Here is an 18,872-nt window from a genome sequence, read left to right as displayed (position 1 = left end):
CCAATGGGGCTGCAAGGTCTGCCCAATGTGTCTCTGAGGAACCCCATGTTGTGCTGGGGGCTGGACAATGGCTCCGGGTACAGCCGCCATGCAGTAGCTGCAGGCTGAACTTCGCTCTCCGCTGTGCACGCAGCCGTCGGAGTGGGGGAACCGGCAGGCCAGTCCGAGTTCAGGGAGCCATGCGCTTCACTGGCCTTGCTGGATGCAACAGGGCGCTGGAAGGAGGTGGGGCCGCTCACTGCCTCGGCTCATGTATGTTGGGACCCTTCCCCAGCTGACCGCTGGGCCGCACATCGGTCGCACCTCCAAGTGCCCACATGTAGAACTTCTGGGCTAGGCGGGTCTGGGCGGGGGCAGGGGACTCAGCTGACAGGCAGGATCATTTGAGTCGGCTCATGAGGGTGGGGGAGCCGCTCAAGTAAAGCGGATCACGGCGGGCTGGCAGTTGCAGGTACGGGCTCTCCCCTCCCACCCTCTGCCATCTTGGAGGGGCGCTGCGTCCCGTTCGGGACCTTCGTTGCAGCTCTCCGGGTGAATTCCAGACTGCCGTTGCTAAAGATGAGACCATTCTGTGCCTCACACCTTCTGACCCATGGAAGGGCACAGAGGTGCTTCGGTGCCTCAAAGGGAACGCTTGTTTCATGCTTTTAGATGGGCTTCAGACAGAGGCCATTAGCAGAGCAGCCACATCAGCGGTGCTGCTGGCCACGCCTCCGGAGGTGACTTTTCAGACTTGAATCGTGCCTCTGGTGATCTAGCAGGATACCCACGAAGTTTCCGCGAGATTCTGAATTCGGAAGACCGTGCACTTTCAGATAGCTCGAAAAATAACATTTTTAAAAAACCTGTGCAAATGATTTTCAAATAAATTAATAAAACGATTTAATCTTGCAGCATAATGTTCCCATTCAGAGTAAATCTTTTAGTTGTGTTTTCAAAACTGGTGTCGGCCACATTGCAGTTTGACAAATATACTGTATCGAACTCCTCACTGGAGTGACGATGAAGCACCCACGCCCATGGCAGAATGCGCTCTGAAGCCCATTGTTCCCTGCTCTAGAATAGCAGTCAGAGACGCATAACATGATCTATCTAGGGATGGTTTGTTTTCTCACTCCTTTGTCCATCCTCTGGTCAGTTCAGCGCAAAAAGAGTTGGTGTTCTAGTCTGAAGGGGTTAGTTCTCGCAATGTAAAAACTCAGTGACCTTCGCTGGTCAAGTCTATGTAGCCTTTCCTCCTCCTTAGAAGGATGAGGCGGCAGGTAAAAAGCTTTTAAGCACATTGTCTGTGACAGGTGAAACCAGACATTGCTGTTAGTTAAAATTTTCATAGTAATTATACATCTTCCTGACCTGTGTCAAGCCCAGAGCAGTTTGCCTTACTGGTGGAGTATTGTTCCTTAAAACTCAGTGAGTTTCCACACTCACAGAATCTTTTACTCTTTTTATGTGTGTCATTTTTAATGTCTTTAAAAAGTTATCCTCTTTGGCAACATTTTGACAGTAAGTGCCTTTTTTTGCATGGTTACCATAGGGGCCCCCTTTTAACTTTCTCTGGCTAACCTGTGGAAACTACAGTTCCCAATGGTAGAAAGAATCTTTGGATCCCTTTTATGTTTTATTTGATGAGACCAACACCCCCTCACCCAACCTTCTGTGGAGTGCTGGGGAGATACAGAGTATCCCCCTTCACATCTAAAATTTTACATTTATGTTAACAAGGACACACTTATCTTTAATGGCTGGTGGCAGTCAAGCTTTTTATTAACTCGGTCCACCTTTACCGCGGGATGTTTGCCCAGTCCCAGTAAAGGTACCCATGGGTGCTAATTTTACCAAAATGGCCCTTTGGCTTCTTTTTTCGTCATTTTAGCGTTTGTCCTTTCGTGTTCATTCCACAGACATCCAGGGTGGGAGATTCCTTTGTGTTAATTTTATCTTCGGCAGGAATCCTGTGGATTCCCTGCCCAGACTCCCGAGTGTCTGCGAAGGCAGGAAGCGTGGGAGGAGTCCAAAACTCTGCAGCCCTTTGTCTTCCAGCCTGACTGCGAGAATCCAGTTCAGATCAAGACAGTGTTAATGAAGTCTTCAAAGCTATACAGATCTGGAAGGCCATGGACTCTGGCTTTAAACAACTGAGCTGCTTTTCTTAGTTATCACACATAAATTGAATCAAAAGGATGCATCATATAACAGCTTTTGTATTGCAGGTCACAACATTAAGGTGTCTGACTCTGTCAAAACATTTTGGGTAGTTTTTGATTCTCGCTTGTCTTTTAAAAAACATGTGTCCCACCTGAAATCCCCCTGCTCTTATTACATCCACTTGTTATGGCAGATTCATCCATCATTAACTCAAAATTGGACTACTGCAATAGACTATTGGTTGGAACTTCCCAGGTGAACCTGAAAAGTTACAGGTGATGATTCAAAATGGAGCAGTACGTGATATCTGTGTTATCAGTGCCATGTGGCTGAGGCGCACAGAATAACATTGCACTGGTTCTTGGTCAGTCAAAAAGTCCAGTTTAAACCCACCATTATGGTGTTCAAATGTTTGACAGAAGAAGCTCCTGTTTACCTCTCATTTCGAGGATTCCCTTCAGGCGGAAATTGCACTCTAACAAAAGCATCTTACTCAATCAACCTTGATTTCTCCTAAAAAAAAAATAATCGGTGGCTCAAGTTTTAATGCATGAGCACAGAGTCTCTGGAACCCACTGCCAGATAATCTCAAAGGATGCGTGTCCACCGCCCAATTCAAGAAACGTCTAAAAACTCACCTTTTTGACACATGTACAGGCTAAATCACCCATTCTTTCCAGTCTCTCCTCCTTTCTCCTTTGTGTTTCTTTTATGTGTTTTTCTGTCTGTCTTGTGCGTGCCTTGAGGCCCTTGGGCGAATGGCGCTTTATAAGAGATAGCTAGGTAGGTAGGTAGACTACTGCCTGCATATCTTGTCAGGTCAGGACGCCTGCTTTGGCAGAATGTTCTACAACACATACCTGACTGCTTCGATGTTTGCTCCTTCCGCCTCCTGATACTGACTGCTGTGGGAGTCTATCTAAGGTGAGTAGTCTGTGAGAGGGCACAATACATTATAAGAACAAACAAATTACCTCTGGTAATGTTGTTTTTGATTTATGTTCCTCCCGCAGAGGCCTCCTCGCCCTCCCCAACCTATCCCTCAATTAGAGAGCTCTCTCCTGTTGCCATCTCCTTCAGTGCTGCAATGCACCTCACATAATTTATGATCCCCAACGTGGCTGAGCACGGGGGGAAAAAAATGAGAAATTGAGGTCAGAGTTCACGTGGTGCCGGGTATTTATGCTGACGTCCCGTCCGGACTTGACGATGACAGCATTGAGGTTCTTCGATGTCAATGTTACATGGCGTCCCCTGCTATCAAAAGTTTATGCAATCTTTTGCCGCAGGAAGAATATATCCAAGGTGAGAAAATCCGTGGGAGGAACATCCGTTCGCAAGAACATTACCGGAAGTAAGTAATTTGTTCTTCCAGTAAATCTTTTCTTAATTGAACTTATTTTAGACCACTGTAACATACCTGTTGTTTTTTATGCCATGTCTGCAGTGTCTGATGGCCCTGTGAATTTAAGAAACAGTAGTTGGTGTTTTCCTTAAAAACGTGTCTCTGCTGATTAGCTGTACTTTTTGTGCATTTGTCTTCCTATAGGGGTAAAGGGGACTACTTCAGACTAGGCCATGGTTCTGATGTTCATGTGCGCAAACCACAGGTTGTCGAAGGCCTGCGAGGGAAGAAGATAATTCATGTGGCTGTTGGTGCGCTGCACTGCCTTGCTGTCACTGATACTGGACAGGTAAGGGCTTTTAATTATGTGTAATGCTCAACGTATGCAGTCCTACCTTTTGACATTCTCTGAACTCTGCATGAGCTTTTGGTGTTTTATGATCACAAACAGGAGGATAAACTTTCTCAAATGTTTAACTTTATTCGCTCTGAGAATGTCACTTAAAATGCTCACCATATTTGTCAGCGGTATAAAACGGTTTCAACAACACTTTGTGTGAGTCGCTCTGATCACTCCTCCACATCTTCTGACCAAAGGGTGTCCTAGACCTGAGCTTCAATAGCAACTTAACCTAATGATTCTGAACAGGGGCACTTACATTTTAAATTTACATTTTGGTGGCTTAGCCAACCCAAATGCTAAATTCTTCAAAAACTATTGAGAACTACAACACTGAATAAGCAAACAACAAACAAGTCAAGAGCTAAAGAATGGCAGTTCAAGTATGATAATATGCATTACTCTTAGTCCTCCCGACTGTTACCATCCTTACTAGTTGAGGCATCCTACATTCCAAAAAAGGCCATCCCTTGTTTCACCAAGCGTATATAAACGTGATTTAAAAAAAAAATAAAGAATGTCTGACTTTGTTTCAAATCATTAAAACTTTAAAAACATACAATCATAGAAATATAATTAAACATTAACCAAATGTGTATTTTGCCTTTCTGGCATACTTCCAAGAGGCATAATGCCCTACCTACAGCACACAATAACTTCCCATCGTATTGTGTACATTCACCATCAGAGAAGGCTAATGAATGCCACTGAGGGGCAAGCAGAAAGGGAAGTAATGACTTAACCTAGGGAAAGTACTAAGCAATCACCCGTCTCTGGAAATAATTACAATTCTAATTGAAACAGGTGCAAATTGGATTAATACTTATAGTATTCTGACAATCTCATTCTGGCACATCTATAATTATTGCCATCTCCAAGCATAGAGACATCTAGACCTTTGTAATAGCTGACCCTGACTGGCCAAAAATCAGAAGCAGACATCAGCATGACTAATGCTGGCACTACTGCAAACCTACCTACTCTTTTTAGGATATGAGGGTACCTAACCTACAAGTTAAGCAACAATGGATTCTCTTGGGTCCTCTTCACTCTCCTTGTGGTAAACCTGGCAGAGCAGTCAAAGACAATTCTTAGTGGGGGAAGAGGTGGTTGTTAGATACAGTGTAACACATACATTATTCAGTAAAGGAATTTTTGCTCAAAAGATGTTATAAAATATTAATGTATCTACTGTGCAAATGTGTAAAATGCTTTGCAGGTTACAGGTAAGTACAATGTTTAAAAAAGATAATTCTAGTATCCAGAGTTTGACGTGAGCCAGTCAGGGTAACTGTCAATTTCAAAGGTCAGCCAGGACCCTTGGATACCTTTACCCTAGGCATTCCCTAAGGGCACATAGGGACTGGTATACTCTCAAACGGAAATGTTTCTCAATGGAATTAATAGTTGGTTGGACTGGCTACGTATGGGCTGATGGCAATGCTGGTCTTGATGTTGCAGTTCTAAAAATGTCCAGAATAGAACCAGTATTGGATATGCGGCCTGTGTTAAGTGTATGGTCCAATCCAGTTGACTGCTCTTCCCCTATAATAAAACTGACGCAGCACCCATCTTGTGCAGTCTAAACTGTGTGATGAGTATGAAATGTCAAAGTTCATGAGTGGCAACACTATACTATTCTCTAGCGCTGGTTATGTTGGCAAAAGCCGAATGCTGTAAGCAAGTAGGCAGATATGTCCCACTATGGAAGGTGCGGGACTCAGAAAAAAGACACTTAATCTGTGGTATGATACAGCTTTCTCAAAGCTCATGTCCTAGTTATGGTAAGCGGGAGGTTCAGTCCAAAGGATGTGTTTCAGGTCAAATGCAGACTGCAGAGCCCCAACAACACTTTGGGAAATTTAGTTCTTTATAATGTTTTGGTTTCTGCAACAATAGCTTCAGGTACTAGTGCACAGGGTGTCCAGTGCTCTGCCTTTTCATGTCCAGTCAGCTCAGGAACAGACAGCAAGATTTCTCTGTGATGTGGTAGGATTGATATGCTATGCAGGATTGTTATACTATGCTATGGTATACTACATTAGACTCTCATACATTTAGGCCTCAGATCTTCCCTCTGCACGCAGCACCCCGGTCAGGCCCAAACCCCTTCCTAGGGGACACGTCAGACCTTGTCTTCCGCTTAGTCTCTACAAGTATAGCATGTGCCCCATATATGGAATATAACGGCAGTGTTTCTGTGAATGCCACTTATCCATAACACAATGTCCCCGCAGGGCTGCATCACAAGGGCTCAAGTGAGATGTCGACAGTTTTTATCAAATGTCTGTAATATTGTGCCAAGTACACCCCCCATTGTGAAAGTGCTATAAGATATTGGTGTTTGCCTGTGATATGCTATATAACTGGAACTCTAGGGGTGGGCCCTGGAGAGCTCCATGTGCTGACTGCCTGAACACTTGTCCTGCTGTGTTCCCTGCTGACCAGCTTATCACTCTGAATGCTGTTTGTTTGCTGAATAATGCAAGAAGCTTGATTTACCACCAGTGTGTGGCTGATCTCCTTATTTGCTGCAAACTGAGGCTGGCTGAGGGTGGGGGGGGGAGAGCGACTTGGGAAGGGGCCTTATCTTGGCCACCACATCTGGAAACATGAGCGCTTGAGGCTTGCAATCCAGCTGTGCCTGCCAGTTTAAGGGGAGGGCGGGCCTGGTTTCTCAGTTTCCTCTGATCTTGAAGTCCAGTCATTAGACACTGAAATAGTTCTGCTGTCAGATGGTCTTGGCAGTATGCAGAAGCTTGGCTTTCTCACAGGCTTCTTCCGGTTGGCATCTACTTGTGTTCTTGGAATCATTCCAGGGTTAGATGAGTTTAGGATGCAGGCTCCCAGGTTATATAGAAAACTTGCGAGACAAGTGTAAGCTCTGCGTCCAATGAGAAAAAATCCTTTCAAAATGTTGGTGGCCTCCCAATTACTTGTGTGCTGTGTGAGAACCCCGAAGGTGTCACACCCGTTAGTCCCCACAGATCTCTCTTGCAGGTGGCCAGGGCACAGCCATCGCCTTTGGATCCAAACCCTGGGGGTGGACCAGTGCGGTAGGATCACCTGGGTGAGGGGTCCTCAGGGAGTGGGAGTTGGGACACCGAATGGTGAGACACAGTATCCATCTCTTCCATGTAACAACTTTATCCCATCTTACCCAATGGGATATTTAGAAACTCAACCACCCCCCCACACCCTCCCCCAACCTCCTTTTCCCGTACAAACACTATCTCTAACCACGCTTTGGGAGAAAACAGACTCCCACCCGAGCTGTGTACATGACCTGTCCCAATACTATGGTCAGGCAATTATGGACAATCACTCACACCTTACTTCATTACACTTCCCCGTACAAATAAAAGGCAGAGCACACTCTCAGCGAGGCAAAACACACAAAGGTACAGCAGTTTCAAGTTGGCAGTTGAACGAGGGCAGAAAGACGGCCAGGCACTAGAGATTTGTGAGAGGGTTAACAGCCTTGACCTCATTGACAGGAAGCCGTTACTTTCAAGAAACTTTCAAGAAAATGTAAGAGCCGGAAACAAGGCTAAAGAATCCTGTCTTGTGTCAAAGATATCGATGGTCCTCCCATGTAACTGACCAAGGCGGGGTGGAGCAGCAGATGCTGTGTTATCATCCTTGGCTCCAAGAAAAAAGAAGCAACGGAGAACACAGCTGTTGGGTTGGGGAGACCAGTCTGTGTTGAAGTCAAGGTTGCAAGCGGCAACATTGTAACATGAGCGGTGGAAGGAACATTGTTAAACGCGCGTGATGAAAGACGCGAGTGAAGCTTAATTGCTGGTGAATATTTGAACATTAGAAGAAAATATACAATACCGCTGACAGAGTGGTCTGGTACTGTGAATGCACTCAATCGAAGGTCTCCGTACGGTATCTTGACGAAAGGAAACAAAAGCAGAAAAGCAGTGTGAAGTGTAAATTGTGTGAGGTGAATTGAAGTGGTCCTGCGACAGTTTCAGCAAAACCCATCGCACATTCAAAGTCTTTGATTCTGATATTAAAAGGGCATCTGAGCCCGGACAAGGGTGACCCATGGTCTGAGCCCAAATGCGGGAGACAAATCTTGAACTTGCGAAAGTGTAATCTTGACAAAGGAAAGGAAATGTGTTCTGTTTGCTGCATCAGACCCTCTGCATTGAGAGACTGTCAATGCGAGAGACTTTGGCTGAAGGCCCTGATGCCTATGTGTTGAACTGTTACCTTGTGGCCAAGATGCTAGAGTGTGCGAAGCCCGCACGTGCCACCTTGTCCCGTGCTGAAAATGTGGGGGGAGGGAAGCCAACTGCTCAACTATCCTGACATATTATTTCTTGAACACTTTTCTTTTGTGTACATTGTTAACCCACACCATTTTGTATTTAGAAGTAAGGATTGGCAATAGGTTTATTAATATAGGCACTTTTATTTTGACTAACTCCGCTAGGATGGTGTTATTATTATTTGATGGTCATAGCTTGCTCCCATCCGTAGATTTAGGTTTAGATAGATGTTTTACCAACTCATTGAAGTTCATTAAACACCTTTGAACTGTGATCACTTGTGTCCGTCTTCACTGTTTGATGCCATGTCTTCCTTACAGCTGCCACATGCATACTTTAGTGGTCTTCTTTTTTCGGCATTCACTCAGATCGAGTCCAGTCAGGAGTTCCAGATACCATTTACCAGCCAGATCTGATTCTGATAAACTGCTGTTCTGGATGCCAGTGCAATCAGAGGTCATGGCCAAGCAAGCGCACATTTAGTTTCCTTTGACACAAAGGGAAAGTGGATGCTGGGAACATTTGTCTTGTTGTGCTGCTTATCCTCCATAGACTTCAAGGGGACATTGCACATTTTTGCTATTGTCTGTAACCTGTTCTGACTTTTGGAGGCAAGTAAAGCCTTGCTAACCTTATCTATTTTGTGTGCACTGATCAGTACCTATGACCATCAGTGCAGGAGGTCTCTGTTCGCCATTATAAAATTATGTTTGCTTTTCTCTGCATACTTCACCTAACTGTGAAGTGCAGTAGAGACACTTTCCCTGTAACTGTGTTATTCTTAACTTTTTGGTTATTTGCATGGTGTTTTCAGGATGGGCTGATGGCAGCAGATCCTTTTGTACCGTTTTCACTTTCATTGTCTCGTGTACTTTTGTGTTTTACCTCTTAATGTCAAAAAGAGTAGCATCAACGTTTTGCCTGTCTTTTGACCATCTAATCTTTTGGCCTTCTGGGCTCGGGCGTGACTCCAGCTGGAATCCAGGATAAAGGTAGCATTCCTGCAGCCTTTTAGCAGATTGCTGTTGGAGCCAAGAAGGCTACAAAGGGGAGCATCCTGTTGAAGACCCAGAACTCGTTGCTGGAACCTAGACAACATTGCTTTCTTCAGCCATCCCGAAAAAGCCCTGCTACTTTGCTGATCTCCAGAAGGCCTTCATCTGTGCTTCGAGACCTGGACCAATGGGAACAATCAATCTCGACCCCTGCTTGAGGACCTTGCATTTGTAAACCTTCGGAAGCCTCCCGGAACCATTCGTTGGGCTGACGAGTATCTTCTTGGAGTCTCTCGCTGCATCAGTCAACGTCTGGAGCTGATCCTTGGGACTCCGCTGATTGATTTACAAAACAAGATGTATCCCCCAGCAGTTGTAGCTCTCCAACACAGGGGGGGCCTAGCAGGACCAGTTTGTGTTTCTGCCCCAAGGGTCGATTTCCACCATTTCTTTGAAGTGGCAATAGGTGATCACTGTTTAGGCAATTTTTGGATGCTACAGCGAACTGTAGGAGGAAGGCTAAAACACCTGACAAGAAAAGGAAGCCAAACCTCTCACGTGGGCAGTGTGGGCAGAGCGTCAAGACTTAACTTTCAGGTAGGGGTAGTAGGTCGGCACAGAGGTGCAATTAGTCCACACATAAATCCAGAAAATGCACCACAATGATATGCTGAAAAATGTATACTTTAATAAAGTCACACCTATATTACTAGCAGTTCAAATAAGTAATTTAAACATTAATACACAGTATTAAAAAGATTCCAAGTGTGTGTATAAAAACAATGCCTATACAAGGACTCTTAACAACCCCAATGTCTATATGTGGGGCCAGCACCCAACATAAAATAACATTAGGTTGGTGAGAACCAGGATACTATATAGCTCAACAAGTAAGCACCAAGTAACCTGCACAAGTAATTGCAGTGTCCTGAAGATGCATCCCACCCCTGTAGATGTGAAAGGCCCTAGGCCTGGTAGCCAGTGTTTAACACACATGGCAGGGTTTGGGACCAAAAAGAGAAAAACTATTTAACTCAAAGGGAAAATAAGATGCACAATATATAGGCCAGAAACACAACACGCTATTTAATTTAGACCTCCAATAGCCTTATTACAGTATTATCGCCCAGTTGGAACAATACCCAAAGGCCTCAGCAAGAATGAAACCGCAGTGAACATTAGCAAAAGCTTCAATGACCATTTAAACAGTTACCTCCCTGCTACATTTCCTTGAAAAATATACACAATTTTACCAGTAGAGTTAGTGTTTTAGGTACATTTACTAGCACAGAAATGCAAAGCTAAACATGAATAGGAAATCGTAGTTAAGTACTACAATTGTGAGTGTTAGTCCAGAGCTCAATGAACCCTTAGGATCCAGTAGAAATTTCCTAGGGAAGGTAAATACCCCAGAAACACTTTAAGAAGAGTTCCAGTGACGTTCAAAATTCCAAGGGAGATAAGTTAATAGCCTATCCAAGGTGAAGGATCTAAATACCTTTCTACCCCACAGGTGCAGATGCTGCAACAATCCACCCCAGGAAAAGCCACTGCAGACACCAAGGAAGTGTTCCAAAGGTCAGAAGGGCGACCCCAGATAAGCAGTTGTAGAACAGGACTCCCCAATGCAAGTCTATGGGGAACTGCGACTAGGACTCACTTTGCAGGAATCACTACTACAGACCAGGGGAACCGTCAGGAGGGAATATCCGGTACAATCAACCCTCTTAGGACCCCAAGGTAAGTACTCGCAACAGCAGTTTCTGCAGAAAGAATTCCAGGAACCCAAGACAACCTGGTAAGTAGACAACGCTAATCCACAGGTGCGGTTTGTAGGATTAGCCTCTCTAGGACTTTAACCCTCAGCCAACGAAAGCCACAGTAGCACAGAGCAGAAGCGGAAGCTCCTCCCAGGGTCTCTATTTTCAAGCCAGCAGTGAAAGATCCAGCAAGGGAGTCTCCCAGGAGAACAGGGAGCCCGAACAGGTGGCTCCCAGCAGCAGGGCAAACTAAAAGACAGCAGCACAGCAGCAAACGGTCTCAGGATGAGGACAATGGCTTTTGGCATCATTAGACTGCCCAGACTGATGATCCAGCACAAAAGCAAACTTGCAGCTATTCTCTAGACATCCACAGTACCCCACATCCAAGCAGAAGATCATGGCAGTAAACCGTGGTATTCACCGGTAAACAAGCCCAGAAACGGTCCCAAAGTGGAGAGCTCAACCCAGCTGATATGGGGAGTCACCACAAGTGTCCCAAGATATCAAAAACCCAAACCGGGATAATGCCTAGCCACTGGACTTATCAAGTATTGCCAAGGGAGGGCTTTAAAAATAGCAGCAATCGGTGGGAAACTCCTCTATCAGGTCGGCGGACATGTTACCTACAAGTCACAGCAATGTAAAGCAGCAAAGGCGCGAGTTAATGGCAGGGCAGAACGTAAATACCCTTGTGAATGAGGCTTGGCCTCAAGCCATGCAGCCAATCACAAAAAGGCAAGACAAAGTGTGTTAATTACTCTCAACCTGCACCAGACATATAACTGAACACAAGATCATGGTTGTTGGTGAGTATTGGAAATGTATTACAGGGTATCCGTCAACCTGTGTTTAGACCCAATCGGGTCTTCCTCAGGGCTGATGCATGTTAAAAAAAAAATTCTCATTTTTTATCTTGTTATATTCCACCCCCCTTCTTTATTCTTGGTTCACCATGTGGGGCATCTCTGCAAACGTTAAGAACATTTTTTGTTTCTTTACAATGTTCTTTCTCAATGCTTTGCAATGTTAATTTTGATTTTTTTTTTTTTAGCATGCCTGTTCACCCTCTTTTGATGTTTAAAAATGGTCTTATAATTCACATCCTGTTTTGGATTGGGATTTGGTTGCACAAATCAACGCGTTGTTTCATGTATTTGCATTATCTACTTGTGTATACACACCCACTATTTGATGTAGTTTGAACATGCATCAGCCCTGAGGAAGACCCGATTGGGTCGAAACACGTGTTGGCTGATACCATGTAATACATTTCGAATACTCACCAACAAATGTGATCTTGTGTTCAGTTATGTCTGGCGCTGGTTGAGAGTGATTAACACACTTTGTCTTGTCTAATTACTATTGAAGTCTGGCCTAAGTTCCTGTGAAACTATCCCCCTGCAGCCACCAGCTATCCAAAAAGAACAATAAAAAAGAATACAAATATTTAATTAGGAGAGCACAGACCCAGGAAAGGGCCTCACACCCTCTGCACATCAATCACACAAAGGGGCTGGGTGCAGAGGCTCAGGTGACCAACCATACTGGTTTGTCACTGGCTCTGCCATTCAGTCGAAGCCACCCCACGGGAAGTGAGAGGGCTAGTCCAGAGCCTCTAGAAGCCTAAACCATTTAGGGCTAGTATTATGGCAGCCTTGCTGCGCTCACAAAGAGCCCACATGGTCAGAACAGCAGTTATGAGTCCACCTTGGAGGGCACCCAGACAAAGGAAAAAAATGGCTGGAAGCAGACATTGGTACCCCAATAGCTACCAAAAAGGTGCATTGGGCTTCCGATGTGGTAAAATGGCTTGCACCATTAGTGAAGCCAAAATTAAAACACAGCCACCATCAACCTTTGCCCTAAAACCAAATTACAGTGACACAATTACTCTATGGCAGAAATGGGGTGCCTGAGAGGCACCCCTGGTGCTGGGCACCTTAGAGGCATCCCAATACCATAAACCTTATGTAAGATATGAAGGGAAATAATGGCAGCAGGAGTTAAGGGAAAGTCCCTCTGTGTGACACCAGAAGGTGTCTCACCCGCTAGTCCCCGGGGATCTGTCATCCAGGTGGCCAGGGCACTGCTATCGCTTTTGGATCCAGTTCCTGGGGATGGACCAGCGGGGGAGGATCACCTGGATGTGGGGCCTCGGGGAGTGGAAATGGGACACCGGAGGGTGAGATGCAATATCTCCCTCCTACCAAGTAGGATACCTAGGAATTCACGCCCCACCACCTTATCCCACAACAAACTCTTTGTCACAGACAGCTCACCATGAGCGACAACGTACTAACGCCAGAGCTGTATGTATACCTGACGTGTCCCAACACCATGGACAATCAAGGTCAGGCAATTGCGGATTATTACACCCACTGGACTTCCATCGCACTTCCCCCACACGGATAAAAGGCGGAACACGAAAGTACACTCTGAGCGAGGCAAACCACAGGAGGAAACCGCAGTTCCAAGTTGGAGCAGTTTAATACAAGGGGAAGGACGGCGAGATCAGAGAGAGTCGCAAGGAAGGGAGCACCTGTGACCCCTAAAAACTGTTACTTTTGTGAGCCTTGGAAAGTAAGAAACGAAAGACTAGGAATTGAGGCTATCAAACCTGCACAGTGTGGCGGAGGGACCCGGGGCTCTCCTGCGCCGATAACCAAGGCAGGAAGGAGCGATCGCCACTGTGGTACTGTCCTTGGCTCCTACAACAAAGTGGCATCAGAAAAGACAGCACAGCAGGTGAGTCAGAGGGACTGATCCCAAACCAGCTTGTGTTTTGAACCAAGGCTGCAAGCGGCAACATTGTACAAAGAGAACGGTGTGTGAGGCGTTTGACGCAGACATCAGTGAAAACCAAAAGGAGTAATTGAACGTTATAATTGAACCTTGGAGACCAGGAAAAGATAACATAAAACAGATGGTCCGGCGCCACGTGGGTGCTCATTCGAAAGTATCTGTTGGATATTCAACTGATGCTGAGTATGAGAAAAGGAATATTGAGAGCGAAGTGGTCATGCAATGGGTCAAGCTAAACCCTGTGCACATTTGAAGGTCTTCGATAGTTTAAGGTACATCACCATTGGTCCGAGCCCGGCTGAGGGAGACTAATCGAGTGAAAGAGAGGGATCTGAGCCCAGCTGAGGGGGATCCTGGGTAAAAACCTTGAGTAACCCGAGAAAGAATTTTCTGAACATACTTGGAAAGGGATCTGAGCCCGACTGAATGTTTCATTGTTATTTTTGTGTACTAGACCCTCTGACTCAAGAGACTTGAACACTGAAGGTCTTGAACTGTAAAAGTGGAATTGTATCCTCGTGCCGCTTTTCTTGAGTGATCGTTCTTGACCCGTGCTGAAAATATGGGCAAGAGAGGACAACAGTCCGAACATCCTGACTTATCATTTTGTGAACACTGCTTTCTTTTCCATGAACATCACCACACATTATTTGTAAATTAATAGTAAGGAATGGCAATAGTTTATTTTTATTTTTATATAGGCTCTTTTATGTTGACAAGACTCCACTCGGACTGCATTATTATTATTTGATGGTTGTAGCTAGCTCCCAGCTGTAGATTTAGGTTTAGATAGGCGTTCATCTCACCCTTGTGAAGGGTCAATAAACACCCTTCAACTGTGGTCACTTATGTCTGTCTTATTGTTGATACCATGCCTTACTTAAACCTCCTAAAAGATTTTAAAGAACCAGAAACGACACGGGGAAGAGCAAAAGGTTTCGGGGCCCCAAAAAGTTTCCCTAGAATCCTCAAAATAGCAATTATAGCTTAAGTCACCAACTGTGTCGTATCCTGAGGGTCACCTGATTGGTGGTGCTTTCTTCAGTTCAGTCGAGTTTCCAGTGTTCAGAACTGATTCACTGAGCCCGGAACGGAACCGCTGCTTAGCCACACCCAAAACCAGGTGACAAAAAGTGACCTCTGCGTTTATTCAATGGGACCAAGTCACGAGAAAAGGAGGCACAGCGATTTTAAGAACTACTACAGTGGTCCCTGACTGAATCCGAGTACATGGGGTGAGTAAGCATACCTCCCACACCTCCATAAGGTTTACCTCATGCCTGTCCAATAGCACAGCGAGTAGAGCGCTCGCTTTGACATCTGTGCAGAGCCTGCTGCCGCAGGTTTCGAATCCCGGCAAGGCCAACCTCAGCCTTTGATCCTTCCGAGGTTGATAAATGAGCACCACACAACATGAGTAATAATAAGCAGCGCTCGGATGCCTGAGTGTTCGTAGCGCTATATAAATGCTAAATTATTATTATTAATGATGGGGCGGCAAGGAGTAGGAATATGCATGTCCTTACCCTACCTCTCACTTCTCTCACTGTGGTCAGTGGAGTTCTGGTCAAGGATCCTCCCATGGGTGTTTGGATTAAAAAGGGTCTGCAAGAGCTTTTATTACATTTTTGTATAACTTTCGAGATCCTTACAAACTGCCTGTTGGCTTTGCCGACTCTTGTTCAGAGACTCCTGGCCTTCTGAAGAGAACTGCATTGGACCATGCGAGTTTTGGGCTGTAAGCCCTCTTTTCTATCTAGGGAAGCACTTTTTAATGTGTAGTACCTTATGTTTTAAGGTTTTGTGTGGTGTTTCTAACTTCTTTATTTTACTCATATTAGTTCTCCAACTAATGGTTGGTTACTTGGTTATTTTATTGGTATCGTACCAAATTACTGAACAAGAACATTGTTAAGAGGACAACAATTCTGAATTTTAAATGGCACATTTCACTGCATATATATGTAGGGGCATGGGTTAGGGTAATAAGAAATGTGGGGGCGTTATGAGGGTCTCACCTGCATATGTATGCTGCAAAATGCGTTTTTAAAATAAAAATAAAAAAAGCTGGACGTTTTGGAATTTTTATTTCACTTGCTTTGTGTTAAGGTGGATTTCCAAATCCATGCTGGGAGTGGATTTTGGGAGGCCTAACAATTTCTTTAAGAGGAAAGACACCATGATCTAGCCAAACCCACTCAAGGTACAGAGCGGCAAGACTTGGATTCGGGATCAGTTTGAGAAAGAGTGTTCTAAGGCTACAATGAGACTCACACACAGCACTGCAGTAATTCCAGCTAGACAGAGAAGTACACACATATACACTTAGCTATTAGAGCTTTTAAATGCACACTAAGCAATAAAACCTCTATCTAGGTATTGTCTCACAACTTCCACAAACTACTTATATACATTCACGGGATTCAAGGTGATCTCTAACACTTTACCCTATACACAGTCGAGCAACAGGTTAAAGTTATCAGCAACCCTTTCAATAACTGTATGTGGTAAAGTCAGTAAGTCCAGCCCTAAGTTGGAATGGGGCATTTTGCCCTAGAGTCATTGGTTTCAAAACATATTCTTTGCAGGTATGTTTACTATTGGATTGGATGATCCCAGTGGTTGCGATTCAGAGTTCCAAAAGTTAGAAAAAAATCAGCTAAGTAGCTCCCTCAGTCCCACCACACTTATGAAGGCTTGGGGAGATCCTAAACTAGAACACCAACATCTGAGTCTGATAAAATGAAGATAGGACCAGGACTTTATGCCCATGTAACCCTTTAGAGGACAGCAGGAAAAGAAACTGGTATGTTAACTCCCACCCTTACTTCGATGTCCCCGGAAAGCGCTTCAGAGGTTCCTTAATGAATCGTTGGGGACACGCACCTCTGTGCTTGATCCAGTTGAGGGAGGCAGATGGATCGCAGGTGCAGAGGTCCTTTTTTGACACTGGATTTAATTTTGGTCGGTTGCAGTTACCTGTATTACGTTTCTAGAGACTGGCTAGCTAGGCACCCCTGCCACAAAAGTAAGAAGACTTATGCAGAGCAGGCGGCCTCAGGAGACCTCCAGGGAGTGAAGAACGGGTAACAGGAGTCACTCTGGTCTAGCGGAAACTGACGATTTTCAGCTGGTGAAAGAAAGCAGCAGGCCCTGCATGACGAAGTCTGAAAACACAGGAGCAGGCGTCTCGTTAGCACAAGTGGAAGCTCCTCCAAGTTCCAAGGATGCATTGGGAACCGTGATGCCTGCAGTAAGGTAACCCAAGAGAGAGATGGTCTCTCCACCGGGTGATCCAGGGACACTTCTGAAGGCTCAGCAGGCATGGATACTCAAATAGGGGTCTAGACTGGTTCTCATCAGTCCAGTAGTCAAAGCATCGGTGAGGGCCTTTTTGTGTTCAGGACAGAGGAACGGGGCTTCACTGAGACTGGCAGGAGGTAATGCTGGTCAGATAACATGGTCATCTTCAAATCTTCAGCATGCTGCACTTCTTCGTAGGGGTCTTGGCTTCAACGATGATCTGCCGAATGTCGACAGGAGTCCTCATTTTATCCAAGATTTGGACTGTACATCCTGCCATATACACACTTTCATGGAAAAATAACACCAGACTCTTCCAGTGAATTGGTCAAAAACTTTTAAGGGCAATCTACAAAGCAGCATACACCCTCTATACTCCAGGCACCAGGTTTTATACCAAAGTGTACCCATGCCTTTCAATGGAAATCGAGGTTTCAGACATGGGAAGATATTGTGAAGAAATAATATTTCAGGTGCCACGTCAGTGTCTCGGCAAGGAAGTCTTAGGCACAGGCTGCGTTCTCACGCTCAGGAAGACATGATCGGGATTGAAGACAAACAGTGATACAATTTGAGTATTGCTGTGCAAGCTATTTTTATAGTTCACACATGCCTCAGCGCATGCAAGCCTGCTTACTATATGGCAACTTCCATCTGCTGAAGCTGCCTTGTCTCGGAGAGCAGCATTCTAAAGCACGCTTCTATGTGCCAAAAGGGAAACATGTTGGAGGGGAGAACTGTGGAAGCGAACTCCACAAAGTACTAGGCGGTAAAGCCCACGTGATTAGGACATAGTGCTCACACAGCAATGGCAATAAGGCACTTGTTAAACATGTCAGTTAGCATTGGCTGAGCATTAATATAATGATGCATGTTGTTAAAAACAAAAAGAAATCCCAGTTTTCCCCCGCAACAGAGACCGCCACTTTGCCCAAGAAAGCAGAAGCTTCCCTCAGGAAAGGCCTTTCCATGTACGGCAATTCCTGAGAATGCGGGAAGAAGGCCGAAGTCCAAAATGCCCAAAGGACGGGTGAAACATCTTGTGGCATGCCCATTTAGTATGACAGTGCCATGGCATTATGTGGGAACAAATAAAAAATGTGGCCTAATAAATAATAGTATTTCAATGGATTACATTCTCCCATGGATTCCTCACCTTACTAGATCATTCCCTCGGCATCAGCTGCTTGACAAAAATTGCAGGGAAAGCAATGCAGGCAAACACTTATAAAATGTACCATTAATAGCAAAGTGGAGGACATGGTTCCTTTAACATAGGAGGAGAGAATGTGACACGAAGACCAGATGTTGCAGGGGAAGATAAAAACATAAAGCGGGGACAGGACAGAGTGACATAGGAACGGGATGGTGGAGAAAGTGCTGAATTAAGGATGGATGGATGACGCTAAAGTGCTGTATGGTTGTCCATGAAGGGTAGGGAGATGGGAAAACAGGGTGATGCTGTAGCGTAAAGTGGAGAGTTTTGAGGTTGGACTTAAATAGTGGTAGAGTTGTAGTAGTACGGAGAGGGAGAGCATAAGCATTCCAGAGGAGAGGGAGAAAAAAAACAAACAGGAGGCTTGAGTGGTGGTAAGTAGGTGAGTTGAGGATGATCTTTACGTGTGAGGAGAAGAGTGGGGAATGAGATGCACAGATAGGGATGGTGGGGCAAGCCAGTGTATAGTTTGAAGAAATGTATACTTGACCCTTGGTTTCATAGATAACCAGTCAATCTGGCGATGGGCAGAGAAAGAGGTAAAGCAAGAAAGGTTGAAAAGATGACACCAAGGTTACTAGCGGAAGCAGAGTAAAGAAGGTAGTTATGGATTGAAGGGC

At 45.1% G+C, this 18,872-nt stretch overlaps 1 protein-coding gene across 4 annotated transcripts in view; it reads left to right on the top strand.

Moving 5' to 3' along the window:
• HERC2 (HECT and RLD domain containing E3 ubiquitin protein ligase 2) overlaps positions 1–18,872 on the top strand; it is a 2,956,340-nt gene that overhangs the window by 1,917,230 nt on the left and 1,020,238 nt on the right. For all 4 annotated transcript variants that reach the window (XM_069636605.1, XM_069636607.1, XM_069636603.1 and 1 more), the window contains exon 64: positions 3,695–3,839. In XM_069636605.1, the coding sequence (XP_069492706.1) occupies positions 3,695–3,839 (145 nt within the window). The remainder of the gene's footprint in view (positions 1–3,694; positions 3,840–18,872) is intronic.

This window comes from Ambystoma mexicanum, chromosome 7p (assembly GCF_040938575.1).
Source record: "Ambystoma mexicanum isolate Mex_15411 chromosome 7p, UKY_AmexF1_1, whole genome shotgun sequence".
Classification (NCBI taxonomy): Eukaryota; Metazoa; Chordata; class Amphibia; order Caudata; family Ambystomatidae; genus Ambystoma; species Ambystoma mexicanum.
This window is presented reverse-complemented; position numbering and strand designations above follow the sequence as displayed.